General features: G+C 40.0%; 1 protein-coding gene across 2 annotated transcripts in view; it reads left to right on the top strand.

The window, feature by feature from the left end:
• DCAF6 (DDB1 and CUL4 associated factor 6) overlaps positions 1-16866 on the top strand; it is a 127202-nt gene that overhangs the window by 17942 nt on the left and 92394 nt on the right. The window contains exons 3-6 of one of the 2 annotated variants that reach the window (XM_065397437.1): positions 1249-1434; positions 11123-11236; positions 12282-12417; positions 15869-16083. In XM_065397437.1, coding sequence (XP_065253509.1) covers positions 11126-11236; positions 12282-12417; positions 15869-16083 — 462 coding nt within the window. In that variant the 5' untranslated portion in view covers positions 1249-1434; positions 11123-11125. Of the gene's footprint in view, positions 1-1248; positions 1435-11122; positions 11237-12281; positions 12418-15868; positions 16084-16866 lie in introns of those variants that run through there. The other variant, XM_065397436.1, reaches the window with a different exon arrangement.

Raw genomic sequence — 16866 nt, 5'->3', positions numbered from 1 at the left:
TTACATTTCTGTTTATTGAATTCTTCTGAACCTACCTGAATAAAGAGTAGAATGCAGTGAAATAAAGTGAATTGATTGGCTCTCTGAATATGTAATATATAGTTGTATCCATATTTTAGAACATGCAGAATATTAAATAATATATTATTAGCACCTGCATAAATCATTTTAAAAAGTTTGAAGTAATGCTTTTAAAATACAAGTCAAGGATTTACAGAGAAACTTGATTTCCATAAAGCTTTCTTTGATTAAGTTAATTGGTGGAAAGCTTTAGAAGTCCTTGTCATATTGTAAACATCTTGTGCTAACATGAGAATGAGACCATAGCTAGAAAAAAAAATGAAATTGTCAGTCTGGTTTCATTGTCAGAGGTGGAAGAAATAAAATAAATCAAAGTGGAAAAGCACACATAGCTTTTTAATTTTGTTCAGTTTTAATATTCTAATCTAAAGTGGGTTAGGAAATGAAAGTATACAGAATATTTTGCCACAAAATATTGAGACCATATAAAAGATTATGGTAAAATAAATACATTGCATTTATATTGCTAAATTGTACTGTGTATGTATAATTTTAAAAAATTCATTGCTGAATTAAATATGCGTCATGTTAAAGTGTTTGGTAATAAACTAATACTGTAGTCAAGCCTGAAATTTTTAGTGTCCTACAGTAGTGAGGTTAAGTTCCAATTTAGAAGTAAGGATGCTGGGAAACCCACCATAAAACTTTTTCAGTTCTACTTTTTAATATGATTTTGCTCTTTCATAATTTGTGCTATTTTACCTTTGGGATGACTTCAGGACAGTACATTTAAAAAGTAAATAGTGTGCTCATGTTAGATTTCTTTGCTCCCTTTAGGTCTTCTCAGCTCATTACCACTTAATGTAATGCTGCCTCTTCATGTTCCAGGATTAGTGTCCAAGAGTCAGAATCTTTAAAATATAGGTACTGGCTATTTCAAGAAATACTTTTAGGGCAGTGGTCTTCCAACTCTTTCATTTTGCAGACCATTTTGAGGTAGAGTAAGAGAGAGCATGTATATGCCTCTTGTATACCACCTTATCTCCCAATCCATTCCTTTCTCACAACATTTTCTTTGTTCTATGGATAACAGACTGTGTACATTACTGGCATTCCATACTCTGGAACTTTGGGGTTATTGGCTGAAAGTTTATTTTATTTTTCCATGTGTTGCTATTTGTTTTGAAAATATTAACCTAACGCAAGCCTTTTTTGTTTGCTTTGTAGGTTTTAACAACTATTCGCTCAGGACACAGGGCAAATATTTTTAGTGCAAAATTCTTACCATGCACCAATGACAAGCAGATTGTGTCCTGTTCTGGAGATGGAGTAATTTTTTATACTAATGTTGAGCAAGATGCTGAGACCAACAGACAATGCCAATTTACGTGCCACTATGGAACTACGTATGAGGTATTGTATATCATCTTTGTATAAAAGCACAAGATTTATTTAAGGCGGGAAAAACAGATGTTGGTGTTGATATTAGCCAGGATTTCAGTCTGACAGTGACAACTTCATTTTTATGCTTCACAGACATTTAAACTAGTTTTCCTTTGATTTGTAACTTTTAGGGGTCATTTCATATGTAATTTCCTTTAGTAGAGAAATAAATTGTCCAAATAAAGGAGACTCTAAAGTCAAGTATTGTTAAGGCCATTTTTCCTGCACAATATATAAGCAGATAGCAACAGATACATAATAGAGCTTGTTTATCTACATATTAGGGGGACAGGTAGTTTGTATATCATTTTTTTATTAAAGGGAGAGAAACAAGGTCTTTACTGTACTAAGGTAAATATAAATATAAAATCTTACTGAGAATTTACTAGCTATCAGCACATTTTCACCTTTAAGTTACGGATATACCTTTATAATCTTAAGGACTTTTTTTGGTGGAAATAATACATTACAATCATCATTAATCCTCAACACCCCATGTTAGTATTATTTTACATTATTTTACAGATGGGCAAAGCAACACAAAGTGTGTTAAGTGACTTAGCTAAGCTGTAGTAAAAATCAGGAGTTCCTGACTCCAGTTTCATGCTAAATTCACTAGACAATTTTGCCTCTTGTTTGCCCTAGCGACTTACCCATACTAAATTTTACAAAAGATAAAGAGGTGTTATTGATAAACTGTCACCACTTTCTTGGGGTTGTCAACATTCCATCTTATTTTCCCGTATTTTTCAAATGCTACTTTCATAATTATCTAGCTCAGACCTTCCAGCATTAGTTAGTTCTTGATCGGTCCTTTGGTTTTTATACAGAGTGGACAAAAGATATTAGAAGAATCAAATGTACTAGTATCAAACAAAGCAAAGGAATGGCGATTCATGTAAAAAAGGAACATGTCTAAAGAGCTGTCGGGATTAATTTCTCGTTATTTGGTAGAAGTGTCTTTAACAGTATATGTCTGTGTTCAGTTAAAGGACTTGTCAGAAACATTTGCTAACTGCAGAATGTCGTCTTCTCAGGAGGTGTGCAGAGCAACCCCATGGAGCTCATTTTGTATTTGTAGAAATCCTTTGTGTCTGGATGTAGCTTGAGTTCAATAGTCTTAGGGCAGGTCTACACTTAAAACACTGCAGCGGCACAGCTGTGCTGCTGTAGCACTTCAGTGAAGATGCTACTATGCCAATGGGAGGGTTTCTCCTGTCGGCATAGTTAATCCATCTCTGTGAGTGGTAGTAGCTAAGTCGATGGCAGAAGCCCTCCTGTCAGCATAGTGCTGTCTACGCCGGGGCGGATTTTTCACACCCATGAATGACGTAGTTATACCGATGTAAGTTTTTATATTGTAGAACTTTACTCAGTATTGCTTGTCACTTTTGCCAAAGATCATCTTAGGTTCCTCCCTCACACCAGTTATTTCTTTTTTGAGATGCATTTAATTTGTGTGTTCTCATTTTATTTTGATCAGGAAGCTATTGCTTCCTTAATGACATTCTCCCTCTTATCATGGGAGCTAACATCACTTCATATTTTTAAACCGCTTCATGTCTTAACATGGTTCGCTATATGATGTTGCACTTATTTATCCAGCCCTTAACTAGACGGTATGAGTTGATCTTACCCTCATTGCATCCCAAAAATATGCAAGAGGATGATGTAGCCTATCACTCCACCCATGTTTTCAGAAGAGTCTCTGAGGGTTGAGATAGGAGTTACTAAGGGCCAAGCCTATTCAACATGATCTAGATTTTAGTACCAGCTATTAGTGTTCTCATGGTCAAGAGGTAAGAGTTCAGTCAGTGGTGACAGTGGTATTTACCTATAGTGTTAACTACCAAGCCTTGCTGGATAAATATGAATTTGATATATTGAACAAGTTGAGTTCTTTTCCTTTTATAAAAGAGAACAAAGTAGTTGAAGATTATTCCAGAAGAAAGTGAACAGCCAAGCATTAGGCTGGGAAAACTGGAGCAGCAGAATCTTGAATATAGACTAAAACATGCATATTTGTAGTGCAAATTCAGTTTCCAGCACCCAGTTCAGCCAAAGATCAGAGTAACGGTGTGATACAGGGGGGTGCCAGAAGAAAACAATGAAGGATAAGTTAATGAATGTGGTGAGGAATAGAACCCCATTTTTGCATCTGCTGGGAACTTGTTCTAGCCTAACATGTCATCTTGTGTCAACTAGCATAATACCTATAGTCAACTTCAATAAATAGCTTTCTCAATAGAGCTTAAAACTTCATGTCTCATGTTCCGATCTTCATCTTCGTTTTTAGTCTTAAATTTCTTGAACCTGTGACTAGACTTCATCAGTCTATTGTCCAGTCATAGATATTTCTTTAGAGAGTAGATTCATGATGTTCCTTTTTCAGTTTTATTGAGCATGATGCTCACAACATTTTGGTTAAAGTATACATCCTATACAAAACTTCTGTTTTGTAAATTCCACCATGACTCATTAGTTGTGCATCTGTACTAGGCAGGGTTTTTCGCCGCACACTGAATGATGCAACCTTGAACTCTGACCATGTACAGTTGTTAGAAATGGGTATCTGGTAAATGTTTGGAATATTGAAGTGATGGCATTGAAGTAGATGGTTAGGGGCATGGCTGTGTTTGACTTGTGTTAGATGAATGCTAATGGAGGGAAATTTTTTTGTTTTTTAAATAGAAATAGCTTGTAGCATTTATCATTTTGGGAAGTTACTGATTTGTAATGTTTTTAATTAAAGTTATTGGAAGATGTTTCTAAAATCGCCTACAGTTTGTTGAAAATCTCAACCACAGTGTATTTTCAGTAGCTGATTTTGTTCAGAGTTAAGTTAGCCTATTTTTTGTAGAAGTGAAGGAGATTGCAGCTTGTGTGTTGTCCTTGTGGATATAGATGAGGTAACAGAGAAGGTGAAGGTGAAATCATAGTTGTTGGTTTTCAGGATTTAATGAGTGATTCTCTGACTCTTCTGTGATTCTGCCGGTGGTATATGCACTTCAGCAGCTTTTACTATTTTCAAAACAGTTCTTTGATAGAATATTTGTAAAATACTTTGGGATAGAAAGGTACTTTATAAATGTATAATTTATTTAAATATTATTACTCTACTTAAAACCTGTCTTGTTGTACTTGAATAATGAAGCAGATGCAAAGTTGTATAGCACAGTGAGCACTGGTATCTTAGGGTATGTCTACACTACGGGATTAATCCGAATTTATATAATTCGAATTTAGGAAACCGATTTTATAAATTCGAATGTATTCGGCCACACTAGGCACATTAATTCGGTGGTGTGCGTCCAAGCTACCGTACTAGCATCGATTTCCAGAGTGTTGCATTGTGGGTAGCTTTCCCATAGCTATCCCATAGTTCCCGCAGTCTCCACCCCCCTTGGAATTCTGGGTTGAGACCCCAGTGCATGATGGGGCAAAAAACATTGTCGCAGGTGGTTCTGGGTACAGCCTCCCCCTCCCTCCCTGAAAGCAACGGCAGACAACCATTTCGCGCCTTTTTTCCTGAGTGAACTCTGCAGACTCCATACCTCAGCAAGCATGGATCCCGCTCAGCTCCAGAATGCAGTCATGAACATTGTAAACACCTCGCGCGTTCTCGTGGAGTTTATGCTTACCCAGGACCAGAAAAAAGAGGCGAGGAGGAGGAGGCGGCGACTGCAGCGCAGCAACAAGCGTGATGAGGACATGGACATGGACCGTGAATTCTCTCAGACCGCGGGCCCCGGTGCTTTGGAGATTATGATGTTAATGGGCCAGGTTATAGGCTTGGAACGCCGATTCTGGGCCCGGGAAACAAGCACAGACTGGTGGGACCGCATAGTGTTGCAGGTGTGGGACGATTCCCAGTGGCTGAGAAACTTTCGCATGCGTAAGGGCACTTTCATGGAACTTTGTGACTTGCTTTCCCCTGCCCTGAAGCGCCAGAATACCAAGATGAGAGCAGCCCTCACAGCTGAGAAGCGAGTGGCGATAGCCCTGTGGAAGCTTGCAACGCCAGACAGCTACCGGTCAGTCGGTAATCAATTTGGAGTGGGCAAATCTACTGTGGGGGCTGCTGTGATGCAAGTAGCCAAAGCAATCACGGAGGTGCTGCTACGAAAGGTAGTGACTCTGGGAAATGTGCAGGTCATAGTGGATGGCTTTGCTGCAATGGGATTCCCTAACTGTGGTGGGGCGATAGATGGAACCCATATTCCTATCTTGGCACCGGAGCACCAGGGTACTCACTACATAAACCGCAAGGGGTACTTTTCAATGGTGCTGCAAGCACTTGTGGATCACAAGGGACGTTTCACCAACATCCATGTGGGCTGGCCGGGAAGGGTTCATGACGCTCGCGTCTTCAGGAACACCAATCTGTTTAAACGGCTGCAGCAAGGGACTTACTTTCCGGACCAGAAAATAACCGTTGGGGATGTTGAAATGCCAATTGTTATTCTTGGGGACCCAGCCTACCCCTTAATGCCATGGCTCATGAAGCCATACACAGGCAGCCTGGACAGGAGTCAGGAGTTGTTCAACTACAGGCTGAGCAAGTGCAGAATGGTGGTAGAATGTGCATTTGGCCGTTTAAAAGGTCGCTGGCGATCCTTACTGACTCGCTCAGACCTCAGCCAAACCAATATCCCCATTGTTATTACTGCTTGCTGTGTGCTCCACAATCTCTGTGAGAGCAAGGGGGAGACCTTTATGGCAGGGTGGGAGGCTGAGGCAAATCGCCTGGCTGCTGATTACGCGCAGCCAGACACCAGGGCGATTAGAAGAGCACACCAGGAAGCGCTGCGCATTAGGGAAGCTTTGAAAACCAGTTTCATGACTGGCCAGGCTACAGTGTGAAATTTCTGTTTGTTTATCCTTCATGAAAACCCGCCCCCTTTATTGACTCATTCTCTGTAAGGAACCCACCCTCCCCCTTCCCCCAGCTTGCTTTCAAAGGAAATAAAGTCACTATTGTTTAAAAATCATTTATTCTTTATTAATTGATTATAAAAAGAGGGAGAGAACCTGAGTGGGGTTTGGGAGGAGGATCAGTGGGAAGGAAAAGCCCACTAAAAAAAGGTTAAAAAAATGGTAGCCTTTTGCTTGGGCTGTCCACTGGGGTGGAATGGGAGGGTGTATGGAGCCTCCTCCCCCCCCGTGTTCTTACACGTCTGGGTGAGGAGGCTATGGAACATGGTGAGGAGGTAGGGGGGTTATACAGGGGCTGTAGCGGCACTCTGTTCTCCAGCAGCCATTCCTGAAGCTCCACCAGATGCCGGAGCATGTCTGTTTGCTCACGCAGCAGCCCCAGCGTTGCATCCTGCCTCCTCTGATCTTCCTGACGCCACCTCTCATCTCGAGCGTCTCTCCTCTCCTCACGTTGGTCCCTCATGTCCTCACGTTGGTCCCTCCTGTCCTCTCGTTCACTGGCTTCTTTCCTATACTTGCAAACCGTGTCCTTCCACTCATTCAGATGAGCTCTTTCACTCCTGGTGGATTGCATGATTTCTGCAAACATCTCGTCTCGCGTCTTCTTTTTTCGACTCCTTATCTGGGATAGCCTTCGGGAAGGAGGAGGGAGGCTTGAAACATTTGCAGCTGCTGGAGGAAGTGAAAAAAGGAGAGAATTTTTTTAAAAGATACATTTTTCAGAACAATGCTTATACTCTTTCACGGTGACAAATACTATTCACATTACATAGCACATGTGATTTCTGTGCAAGGTTGCATTTTGCCTCTTAATATTGAGTGCCTGTGGCTTTGCTGCTAGAGATCACAGACGCAGGTCCGGGCAACAGAATTCAGCTTGCATGCTGCCATGGTAAGCCACTGTCTTTAGGCTTCTGCGCCCTGCTTTCCCACATACCAAGCAAAGCCCGTTGTGCTGCAGTTTTCCTGTTAGCTTGTTTTCTGCTGCTGAAGGTTAACACCCCCCTACCATCCAATTCTCTGGGATGAGTGCTTTATCCCTCCCCCCACCGCGTGGCTGGTATCAGGGAAGATCCCTGCAGGAACCAAACTAACACCCCCCCCCCAACCCGCCATGAATTCTCTGGGATGAGTTCTTTATCCCTCCCCCCACCGCGTGGCTGGTATCAGGGAAGATCCCTGCTAGCAAAACGCGAAAAGCTCTGGGCCAATCCTCCCCCCCCCCCCTTTGCACTTGGCTAAATGCAGGGAAGGATTTCTTTTCAGCCACAGGCAAACAGCCCAGTAGGAACGGCCACCTCTGTCCCCTTAATTAAATTCCCGTATTTCAACCAGGTTACCCTAAGCGATATCACTCTCCTGAGGATTACACAGCAAGATAAAGAACGGATGTTGCTTGAATGCCAGCAAACACCGGGACCATACGCTGCCAGGCTTTGTCATGCAATGATACCAGATTACTTGCTACTAGCATGGCGTGGTCAAGTGTCCTACCATGGAGGACGGAATAAGGCTGCACTGCCCAGAAACCTTGTGGCAAGGCTTTTGGAGTACCTCCAGGAGAGCTTCATGGAGATGTCCCTGGAGGATTTCCGCTCCATCCCCAGACATGTTAACAGACTTTTCCAGTAGCTGTACTGGCTGCGAATGCATCCCAAGTGCTCAGGGCAAATTAATCATTAAAAATGCTTGCTTTTAAACCATGTTTTATATTTTAAAAGGTAAACTCACCTGAGGTCCCTTCCATGGGGTCATGGTCTTGGGTACTGGCTTGGGAGGCTTGGGAGGGTACTTCAGTCAGGGTGAGAAACAGATCCTGGCTGTTGGGGAGAACGGAGAGCTGGGTGCTCTCTGCCAGCTCGTCCTCCTCCTCCTCCTCTTCCCCTTCCGCGGAATCATCAGGTGTACCTGATGAGATTATCCCCATCTCGGAATCCACAGTCAGAGGTGGGGTAGTGGTGGCGGCCCCCCCTAGAAATGCATTTAGCTCGGCGTAGAAGCGGCATGTCCGCGGCTCTGACCCGGAGCGACCGTTTGCCTCCTTTGCTTTTTGATAGGCTTGTCTGAGCTCCTTGACTTTCACGCGGCACTGATCTGAGTCCCTATTGTGGCCTCTCTCCATCATGCCCTTGGAAATTTTTTCAAAATTTTGGCATTTCGTCTTTTCGAACGAAGTTCTGCTAGCACTGAATCCTCTCCCCATATAGCGATCAAATCCAGTACCTCCTGTACGGTCCATGCTGGTGCTCTTTTTCGATTATCAGCCTGCATGGTTACCTGTGCTGATGAGCTCTCTGTGGTCACCTGTGCTCTCCACGCTGTGCAAACAGGAAATGAAATTCAAATGTTCCCGGGGCTTTTCCTGTCCACCTGGCCAGCGCATCCGAGTTCAGATTGCTGTCCAGAGCGGTCACAATGGTGCACTGTGGGATAGCTCCTGGAGGCCAATAACATTGAATTGCGGCCACACTAACCTTAATTCGGATTGACAATACCGATTTTGACGCTACTCCGCTCGTCGAGGAGGAGTACAGAAATCGAATTAAAGGGCTCTTTAATTCGAATTAAATGGCTTCGTTGTGTGGACGGGTCCAGCGTTAATTCGATTTAAAGCAGCTAAATCCGAATTAAAGTCGTAGTGTAGACCAGGCCTTAGATCCCTGAAACTTCAAAGCTCAGCAGAGCAAGTAAGAGTAGTGCTGGGGAGAAAAGAATTGACTTGCAGATACAACTTGGAATTAATGTATGTCAGTTTGTTAGATGCTTCATCTCATTTAAAAGTATTTTTTGACCGTGGGGAAAAATGTGTTTAAGCTGCCTGAGTTTATTTTTCAACTGTATTTAATTGCCTCATTATATTAAAAATAGAACTTTGTCTCACTAGATTCTCTAAATAACAAAAGCTAATATTATCTGCCTTCAGGTACTAATTCTGAATTAAACAGTGGGATAGATTTTTAGACTGGCTTCATAACTTGGAACTTGTGGCAATTACAGACCATGACTGACCCACCTCACAATAAGGAAGCTTGTGGAAATTCATGAGCACTGTGCCATTATTTTATGAAAGACAAGTTGTGGGTGAAGAGGAATGGAGTATATTTTTGAGAGCGAGACAGACACATACACAAAAAGGGCCTCTGGAGACTGGAGTATTTGCAGTTTACACCTGGCAATTCAAAAACTATGAATAGTCACTACCAAATACCAGACGTTGTCGCTATTCACATTAATTCTATTTCAGAAAGAGAGTATACTTCTAAGGATAATTCCTACCTTCATATTTTTTTGTCCAGCTAAATTTTTTAGATTGATAATTTAATGATAGCTAGTTATATACAATATGGTGTTAAGGGTTAATATTTATGAAGTCAGCCCGGGTTACAGCTACTGATATGTATTTCATTTTTTTAATAACAAGAAAAGAAACCCCTTGCTCCTTACAAATTACAGCATATTTAATAGTGAATTATAAAATACTGTACTGTTACCAATATAATCAAAACTAAACTACAGCATTTGAAATAAATGAATGTGCTTCATTTGTGCTTCATTATTACTTTTGCCTGGTGTTTGTTCATCTACGGCCTGAAGTCAATGGAAAAACTCCCATTGACTTTAATGAAAGTAGATTCAGCCTGTTACAATAAATTACTGAATTAGTAAGTGTCTGCTCTTGTCAGTAGTGTGAAAGAGTGAGGTGCTGCTGCACTTAACTTGTGATGGTCTGGTAGTTGTTTTTCAGACATTGAACTCCTAAAGGAAAGGGTACTGTTGAACAACAAAACATGTTGACTGGAATAGTAATTCTAGGATTTCTAAACTTTAAACAATTTGATTACTTCATTCTGTGTAAATTAGTGGCTTGAGATACACATATTCAAATGAAAGATGTTTACATTTTCCATAAGATATTTTTAAAATTTTCTTTTGTATATAAAGAAATAAAGTGTGTGGTCATATCACAGTTCACATGCCTTCACCCACCAGAGGTGTTCCGCTCTGTAATATTTGGCACTTCTTGTTCTATATATTTTATGGAATGATTTGTTAAATGAATCTGGACCAGTGATTAGTTTTCTGGGATATTCCACCCTTATTTGGAATATCACTACATCTTTGTAGGAATTTATAGCTTTCCTGAGATCAGGAATATGGTGTAATAAAACAATTCAGTGAAAGTGAAGAAGATATTGATTAATGCATTGAAGGATAGGGAACAATAATAGACTTCAGTTAATTACTGTATCTTGCATGGAAGAAGCAACTTGATTGGAGGAACAGTGCTGTTAAGTATTTTCCTGTGGTTTGTATGGGGATGGATTTTAAGACTACTCTGGGGTTAGAGTGTTAAAATGTTCTTTTGTTGCATAATAGAAAACAAAATGAAGCTGTCTTGTATTCTCACTTTAGATGCTAATTATTTATCTAATAACTGAAAATACCAAGTTTGTGCCTCATTTACGCAATAGGCAATGTAAGTGTTTGTGGGATTTAATTGCTTGTTTCAGCTGCTGGAGGACTATCTGTAAGGTTGTTTTAATGACTGTAATATAAACTATTTTAAATTATCAACTATCTTTCACTTTTGATTATTTTCATAGAAATCTTGAGTGCAATTAAAAATCACCCTCTGATTATTGCTCACTAATATTAAAGGCTTTATTCCCAAAATTATATTATTTCTTGAAGTATTAATGGTACTGATTTTTTTTCATTGCAGATTATGACAGTACCAAATGATCCCTATACTTTCCTCTCTTGCGGTGAGGATGGAACTGTAAGGTGGTTTGATACTCGCATCAAAACAAGTTGCACAAAAGAAGATTGTAAAGATGTAAGAACCAAATGTTCCAATAAGATGATCGAAATATAGGGCTATAATATTAATATTAGAATCTGAACCCTAATAAGGCTTCTGAGGGCCCCGATGAGCTGACTGAGGCATGTGGTAGGGATTACCATGGAGCCAGAAAAGAGTGCTGTTTGGACTCTGTACATCTGTGGTACATTTATGAACCTCTGGTTTGGTTTACTTCAAACTTGGTAGAAAAATTCCCATGGAGCCAGAAAAATTCTACTTTGGCCTCAGACCTAACCTTCCAATCTTGAGGCTGTGATGGCTTTTTTTGTGCATTTTTGAGGTGGTGGTGTCTATTGAACTTATAATGGAAGCTCAGCTACAACTTTAAACTGTCGAGCAGCCTCTGTAAAATAGAGTGGGGGTAATTAACATATTAGACCAGATTAATCACTGGTATATCTCCCTGGATGGTATTAATTTCATCCATAGTGTTTGGATCCCAGAAAACGTTTGGTACTGATCTGGATAAAAACTGACCCCCAAAATATGTGTTATACTTACTGTCCCCTTGGTACCCATCTCTTCTGTTCTGTTTTCTGCATTGTGTTCCATTTTAGGCTTTGGTTATTTTTGGTCCCCAATCTTGTTACATTACTCTTACTACATGACATTCCTCTATCCAATTATCTGCCCATAAACAAAATCTATTCTAATCCTTTTGAATTAGCTTAGACACTTCCTGCCTATTTGCAATTCTTTCTATTCACATCCTGGTTTCTTTATATTTAAGAAAATCCAAGCATTTGTTAGCCCTCTCTACCCTTAACTGTTAGCTTTTTTTAGGTTGATATAATGCTGTTTTTCATTCTCTGATCATTTTTGTCCATTGCAGTAACTCTTCCCTGTAATACATTTACCACCTATCTGTATAGGGCCAGATTTGGTTCTCTCTTACAAACATGATTGCAGAATCTCGACCAGTGGGGCTGCATCTTTTTTTTTTTTTTTCCCCCAGTAGTATTTTACTTCAGATGCTTAGGAGCTATTTTGTAAGTGCAGTATCTTTGTTTTATTCCAGGATATTTTAATAAACTGCCGACGTGCTGCCACCTCTGTAGCTATCTGTCCTCCAATACCATATTATCTTGCTGTGGGCTGTTCTGATAGCTCAGTAAGAATATATGACCGGCGAATGCTTGGCACAAGAGCAACAGGTGGGAAATAAACATTAAGTAAACTTTTCTAGCAGCAGACAGTTCTAGTTTGTCTGGTTTATGACTTAAGTTTTAGTTTTATGTAAGATCTAGCTTTTTAAAAAGATTGTATGTTGGATATTACTAAAAAGTACAGTAAAGCCTGCAGGGAAATATTTTGAAAGATTATTTGCAAAGAAACAGTGAATGCTATTATTAAGGTGGCCAAAGAACTTCCTGCAGGTCAAATGCAGCACATGGAATTCTATAACGTTTCCTAGGGCTTTCTTAGAACATGCAGCACACAGAGACTGGTTCCAGTATGCAATGCTCTGTCTTTATTCAAGTAATTGTTTACAAAAATAAACCACACTGGAGCATTGTATGATTGCACCTCTAGGTTGTGCATGCCACATTTCTCTAGTAAAAATGAGAGCAGGAACCATCTCAGTGACATGCAGATTAAATGCATCCATGTCAGCCCTATGTTTGTGTGCTTTTGCTTCATTAGAAGATACTGTTTCTTGCAGAAAGGGATCTCGTGAATTTTACAGACTCTTATAGCAAATATTTAACTTCTCAGTAGTTGTCACTGTATCTGACCTACTAGTTGCCCTAAATATTTATCTAAAGTTATTACCAAGTTTCTAAATTTAGATAATGTGTGGTGAGATCATTCACTCTAAACAGTGGGGGTTGTTGTCTGGCTAGTTGGAAAAGGTATGTGCCCCCTTTATAGGGCTGGAGAGCCAGGGAGTAACTTTCTGCTGTAGCTGCAGAGGAGGTCAGAGTGGCAATGCTGACTCATCCCCCCAGGTGATTGAAGAGAGGGAGGACTATATTGGTCCATGCTGGTGCAGAAAAAGCCCTTTTTTATCTGGACCAGGTGGAGCAGCACCCTCTCTCTCACTCCTGGAAGTGGTGAAACACTGGGGTTTGTCAAGTGTGGGCATTGCGCTAGTCACTCGTTTCTCAAGGGGTTGGGAAGGAAATTTTCCCTCATCGCCAGATTGGCGAATGCGGGGTGGGGTTTTTTTGCCTTCTGCACAGCGGGTTTGAGGGGCTTAGTTGGGACAAATAGGAAACAGGAGTTATGCTGTGATGTCACAACTCATTATGTAAATGTGTGGCAGATGTCAGCTACTCCATAGAAGAGGGATACAGTGATTGGATAAAATGGATCGATAAAGGATTTAGAGGTGGTATTCTTTAGAGTGGAAACAGGGTTTGGGGCTCCTACGACTGGTATGGTAGGGAGCCTGTTTCTCCCCCCCCCAGTCACTCCTAGAGCCTCATTTGAGCATGGGGGGGGATTGTGAGAACTCAGCAGTGGGTTGGCAGGTGACCAGGATCAATAAGGGGGAGGGCTGACAGAAGCCCCCTGGGTGTGTAATGAAATGATCATGGAATTACCTGAACTGTACACTTCTATCTGCCGGGTACTCCCAGACATTTAAGCATAAAGTTGTGGCCTAATTAAACCACATCCAGTGTCTCCTATCCTTCCAGCACAGCCAGACAATGACTGGAGTGTTTAATTATAAAACTGTTTTACTTTAGGGATGTGATCAGCACTTGAAACAGAGATTTCTAATGTAACTATTATGGAAATTAAGCTGGCCTTTGGTTTGTGGAGCTCTATGAGAAGTAAGATATGCAGGGTCTTAGTTTGTTCCTTCTAAATTGACAAAGTATCATCTTATTAATGGTACTGTGGCTGGTTGTTTGAGAGTTTGCTTGCAGGCCCAAAGGTATCAAATGCCTAAGACAACCAGCATGACAAGCCATTTTATGTTTGCACTGAAGTCTCTACCACTTCCTCTCCTCTCCTCCACAGATAGTCTGCCTGGGTATTTCTTTTGTTGTGAAAATTGAATGAGGATCATGTGTAGGGGTCTCGCCGTGAAAGCTTGAATCTAGTCCTTACCCAAATAAATCAAGTACTCTTTGCTTTCCTCTAACAGACAGTGAAGGGGGTGTGTCTATGTACATGCACATATGTGTAATATAGCTTGATTGTGTAGCAATATCTATAGTCCAATCTGGCACAGTGTTTCCATTCTAAGACCCGATTTTCAGTTGCTCAGAACTTTCCGAAAGCTTGAGTTACTGGGATGAAACTTTCTAGTCCTGGTCTTTGCCCAAAGCAATTTTTTATTTTTAAACATTAGAATCATGAGGAAAATTTGTTCAGATGCTTTGGTAGAAGTAGGAAAAATACTTTTTTCTCACTGCAAACATAAAATAAAAATTATAACCTTTTCATGAATGGCTATATGATCAAAACAGTGGGAAGCAGAAAACTTAGACTTTGACAGGGAAATAGCCTTTAGGGCAGGGACTGTCTTTTAATCTGTCAAACACCATGCAAAGTAACAGTAATATATGCATATTTAATTCATTTATTTTTTTTCTAGTACTTATGGGTGGCAGTGCAGTCATTCCAAATGCATGTCAATAAAAATTTTATACAACACAATATCATCATACTGTTAAATACCACATTTAATAGAAGCTTATTTTAAAAAAAAATTAATTTCATTTTTTATTGCTACTGTTCTTCATATTTCTCTGTCTTCAAAGCACTGTTGCCTTTGTTTTGAATTCAGCTGTATGGACCTGTAAGGGAGAGAGGGGAAAATGACAAACATTAGACTCTTGTATAATTTTTCTGTGCAGAATATAGTGATTTTAAGGGCTGGCACACTAGGACTGGAAGCAAATGCTATGTCTCATTTAAAAGCAGACTTCTAGCTCATCTGTTACGGTATAAAGAATCCATTATTATTGCTAATGCATTGAGATAGTACACACTGAACTTGTCATTATTCTAGCACTGAATATTGTCAATTGCAGGCCATTTTAGTTTTGGAGAGAAATCCATACATGGCAGAAAAAAGAAAGGTCTGGGACTGATTTGTAAAAGAGATTATTTTGAATCCGTTCAGAGGTTTGGAAGGTTATAAATAGTTCCAGTGGAGATTGATTAGTGGGTAAAACATAGGTGAGTTGGTCAAAGGAGAAATGCAATTTATGTTTTGAAATTTCAAAGGAATATCATCACCACATATGCCACATGTCTTTAGATAAGTATGTGTACATAGCGATATGACCTTAAACGTTGAAGGGAATATCTTCTAGATCTCTTCTCTAATTGGATATGGTAATTTGAATTATTGTGTTTTGCATTGTAAATATTTTTAGTATTGATAACATTCTGTTCCCAATAAGTGTTACAGATACACAATGGCAAGTGATATGTTATATAACACATTCATCTTGCATATACATTAATAGAGAAAGGTTAAAGTACCAAAATAAAATATTTACTAGATCTGACTTGTTGCTCATTTGTGCCATATTTAGTATTTCTCTAGCTATAATTCATACTATTTTGGCTGTTTTGTTAACAATATATTTGCTAACTGAAAATGTGTTATAGTTTGCACATTTTTTTTTTTTATTGTTTTAGGTAATTATGCTGGTCGGGGCACTACAGGAATGGTTGCACGTTTTGTTCCTCCCCACCTCAATAACAAATCCTGCCGGGTAACATCTCTGTGCTATAGTGAAGATGGGCAGGAGATCCTTGTTAGCTATTCTTCAGATTACATATACTTGTTTGACCCTAAGGATGACACAGCACGAGAACTTAAAGTTCCTTCTGCAGAAGAGAGAAGAGAAGAGGTGAGTGAGTGATTAATGTGATCTGTTTACACCTATTTGGGCAATTTTTCCTTGGTGTAATTATTGACACCAATGGTATTGCCCTAAAGATGAATTTGACATATTGCTGAAAAGATAGTTGTGTGATAAGACCCTGAATGTACAAGGCCCTGTGCCATCACGCAGATTGTGCAGACACAAAACCATCACTGTCTGAGCTCTACCTGTAATACTTAACCTTTATAAACCAGAAGAATTTTACAAAACCTGAAGAAATTCCCTTTTGGGCATAAGAAAATTCTTCCCAAAGGTACTTAAAAAAAAAAAAGGTCAGAAGTCTACAAAAACAGGGGCTCTTAAAGAAAGTGTCTTAGTAGCCTTGTTTTTGCCACTCAGCAATGCTGTAATAGAAGAGAATGATTTTACAAAAACTGTAAAATACAGCAAAACTTGTTTTTATAGTGTCTAATCCTGTGAAATAGAGCAGAGCCTGAATTGAAAAGGTTTTGCTTGGCCACAGGTAAACTGAAGCTTGTGAATTGGCTCATATGGGGGAAAAAGCAGCTTGCCTCTCCCCTTCAGCATTGAGCTTAGGTCACTGATATTTGCTGTGTGTAGGTCTACTAGTCACACCTCCATTTGTGTGACAGTACTAACATCTTCCATCCCCAACTTGTTTCCCTGCAGTTGATGCTCTGTGGCTACTATCACGCTGATAGCAAATGGGGTGAAGTTATCCTAAATGGGTTCTTCACTGCCTGCCTACTAGCATATTGAAATTCCTATTTCCTGCTGGTTTTGAGC

Source organism: Emys orbicularis, chromosome 1, assembly GCF_028017835.1.
Source record: "Emys orbicularis isolate rEmyOrb1 chromosome 1, rEmyOrb1.hap1, whole genome shotgun sequence".
NCBI classification, from domain to species: Eukaryota; Metazoa; Chordata; order Testudines; family Emydidae; genus Emys; species Emys orbicularis.
This window is presented reverse-complemented; position numbering and strand designations above follow the sequence as displayed.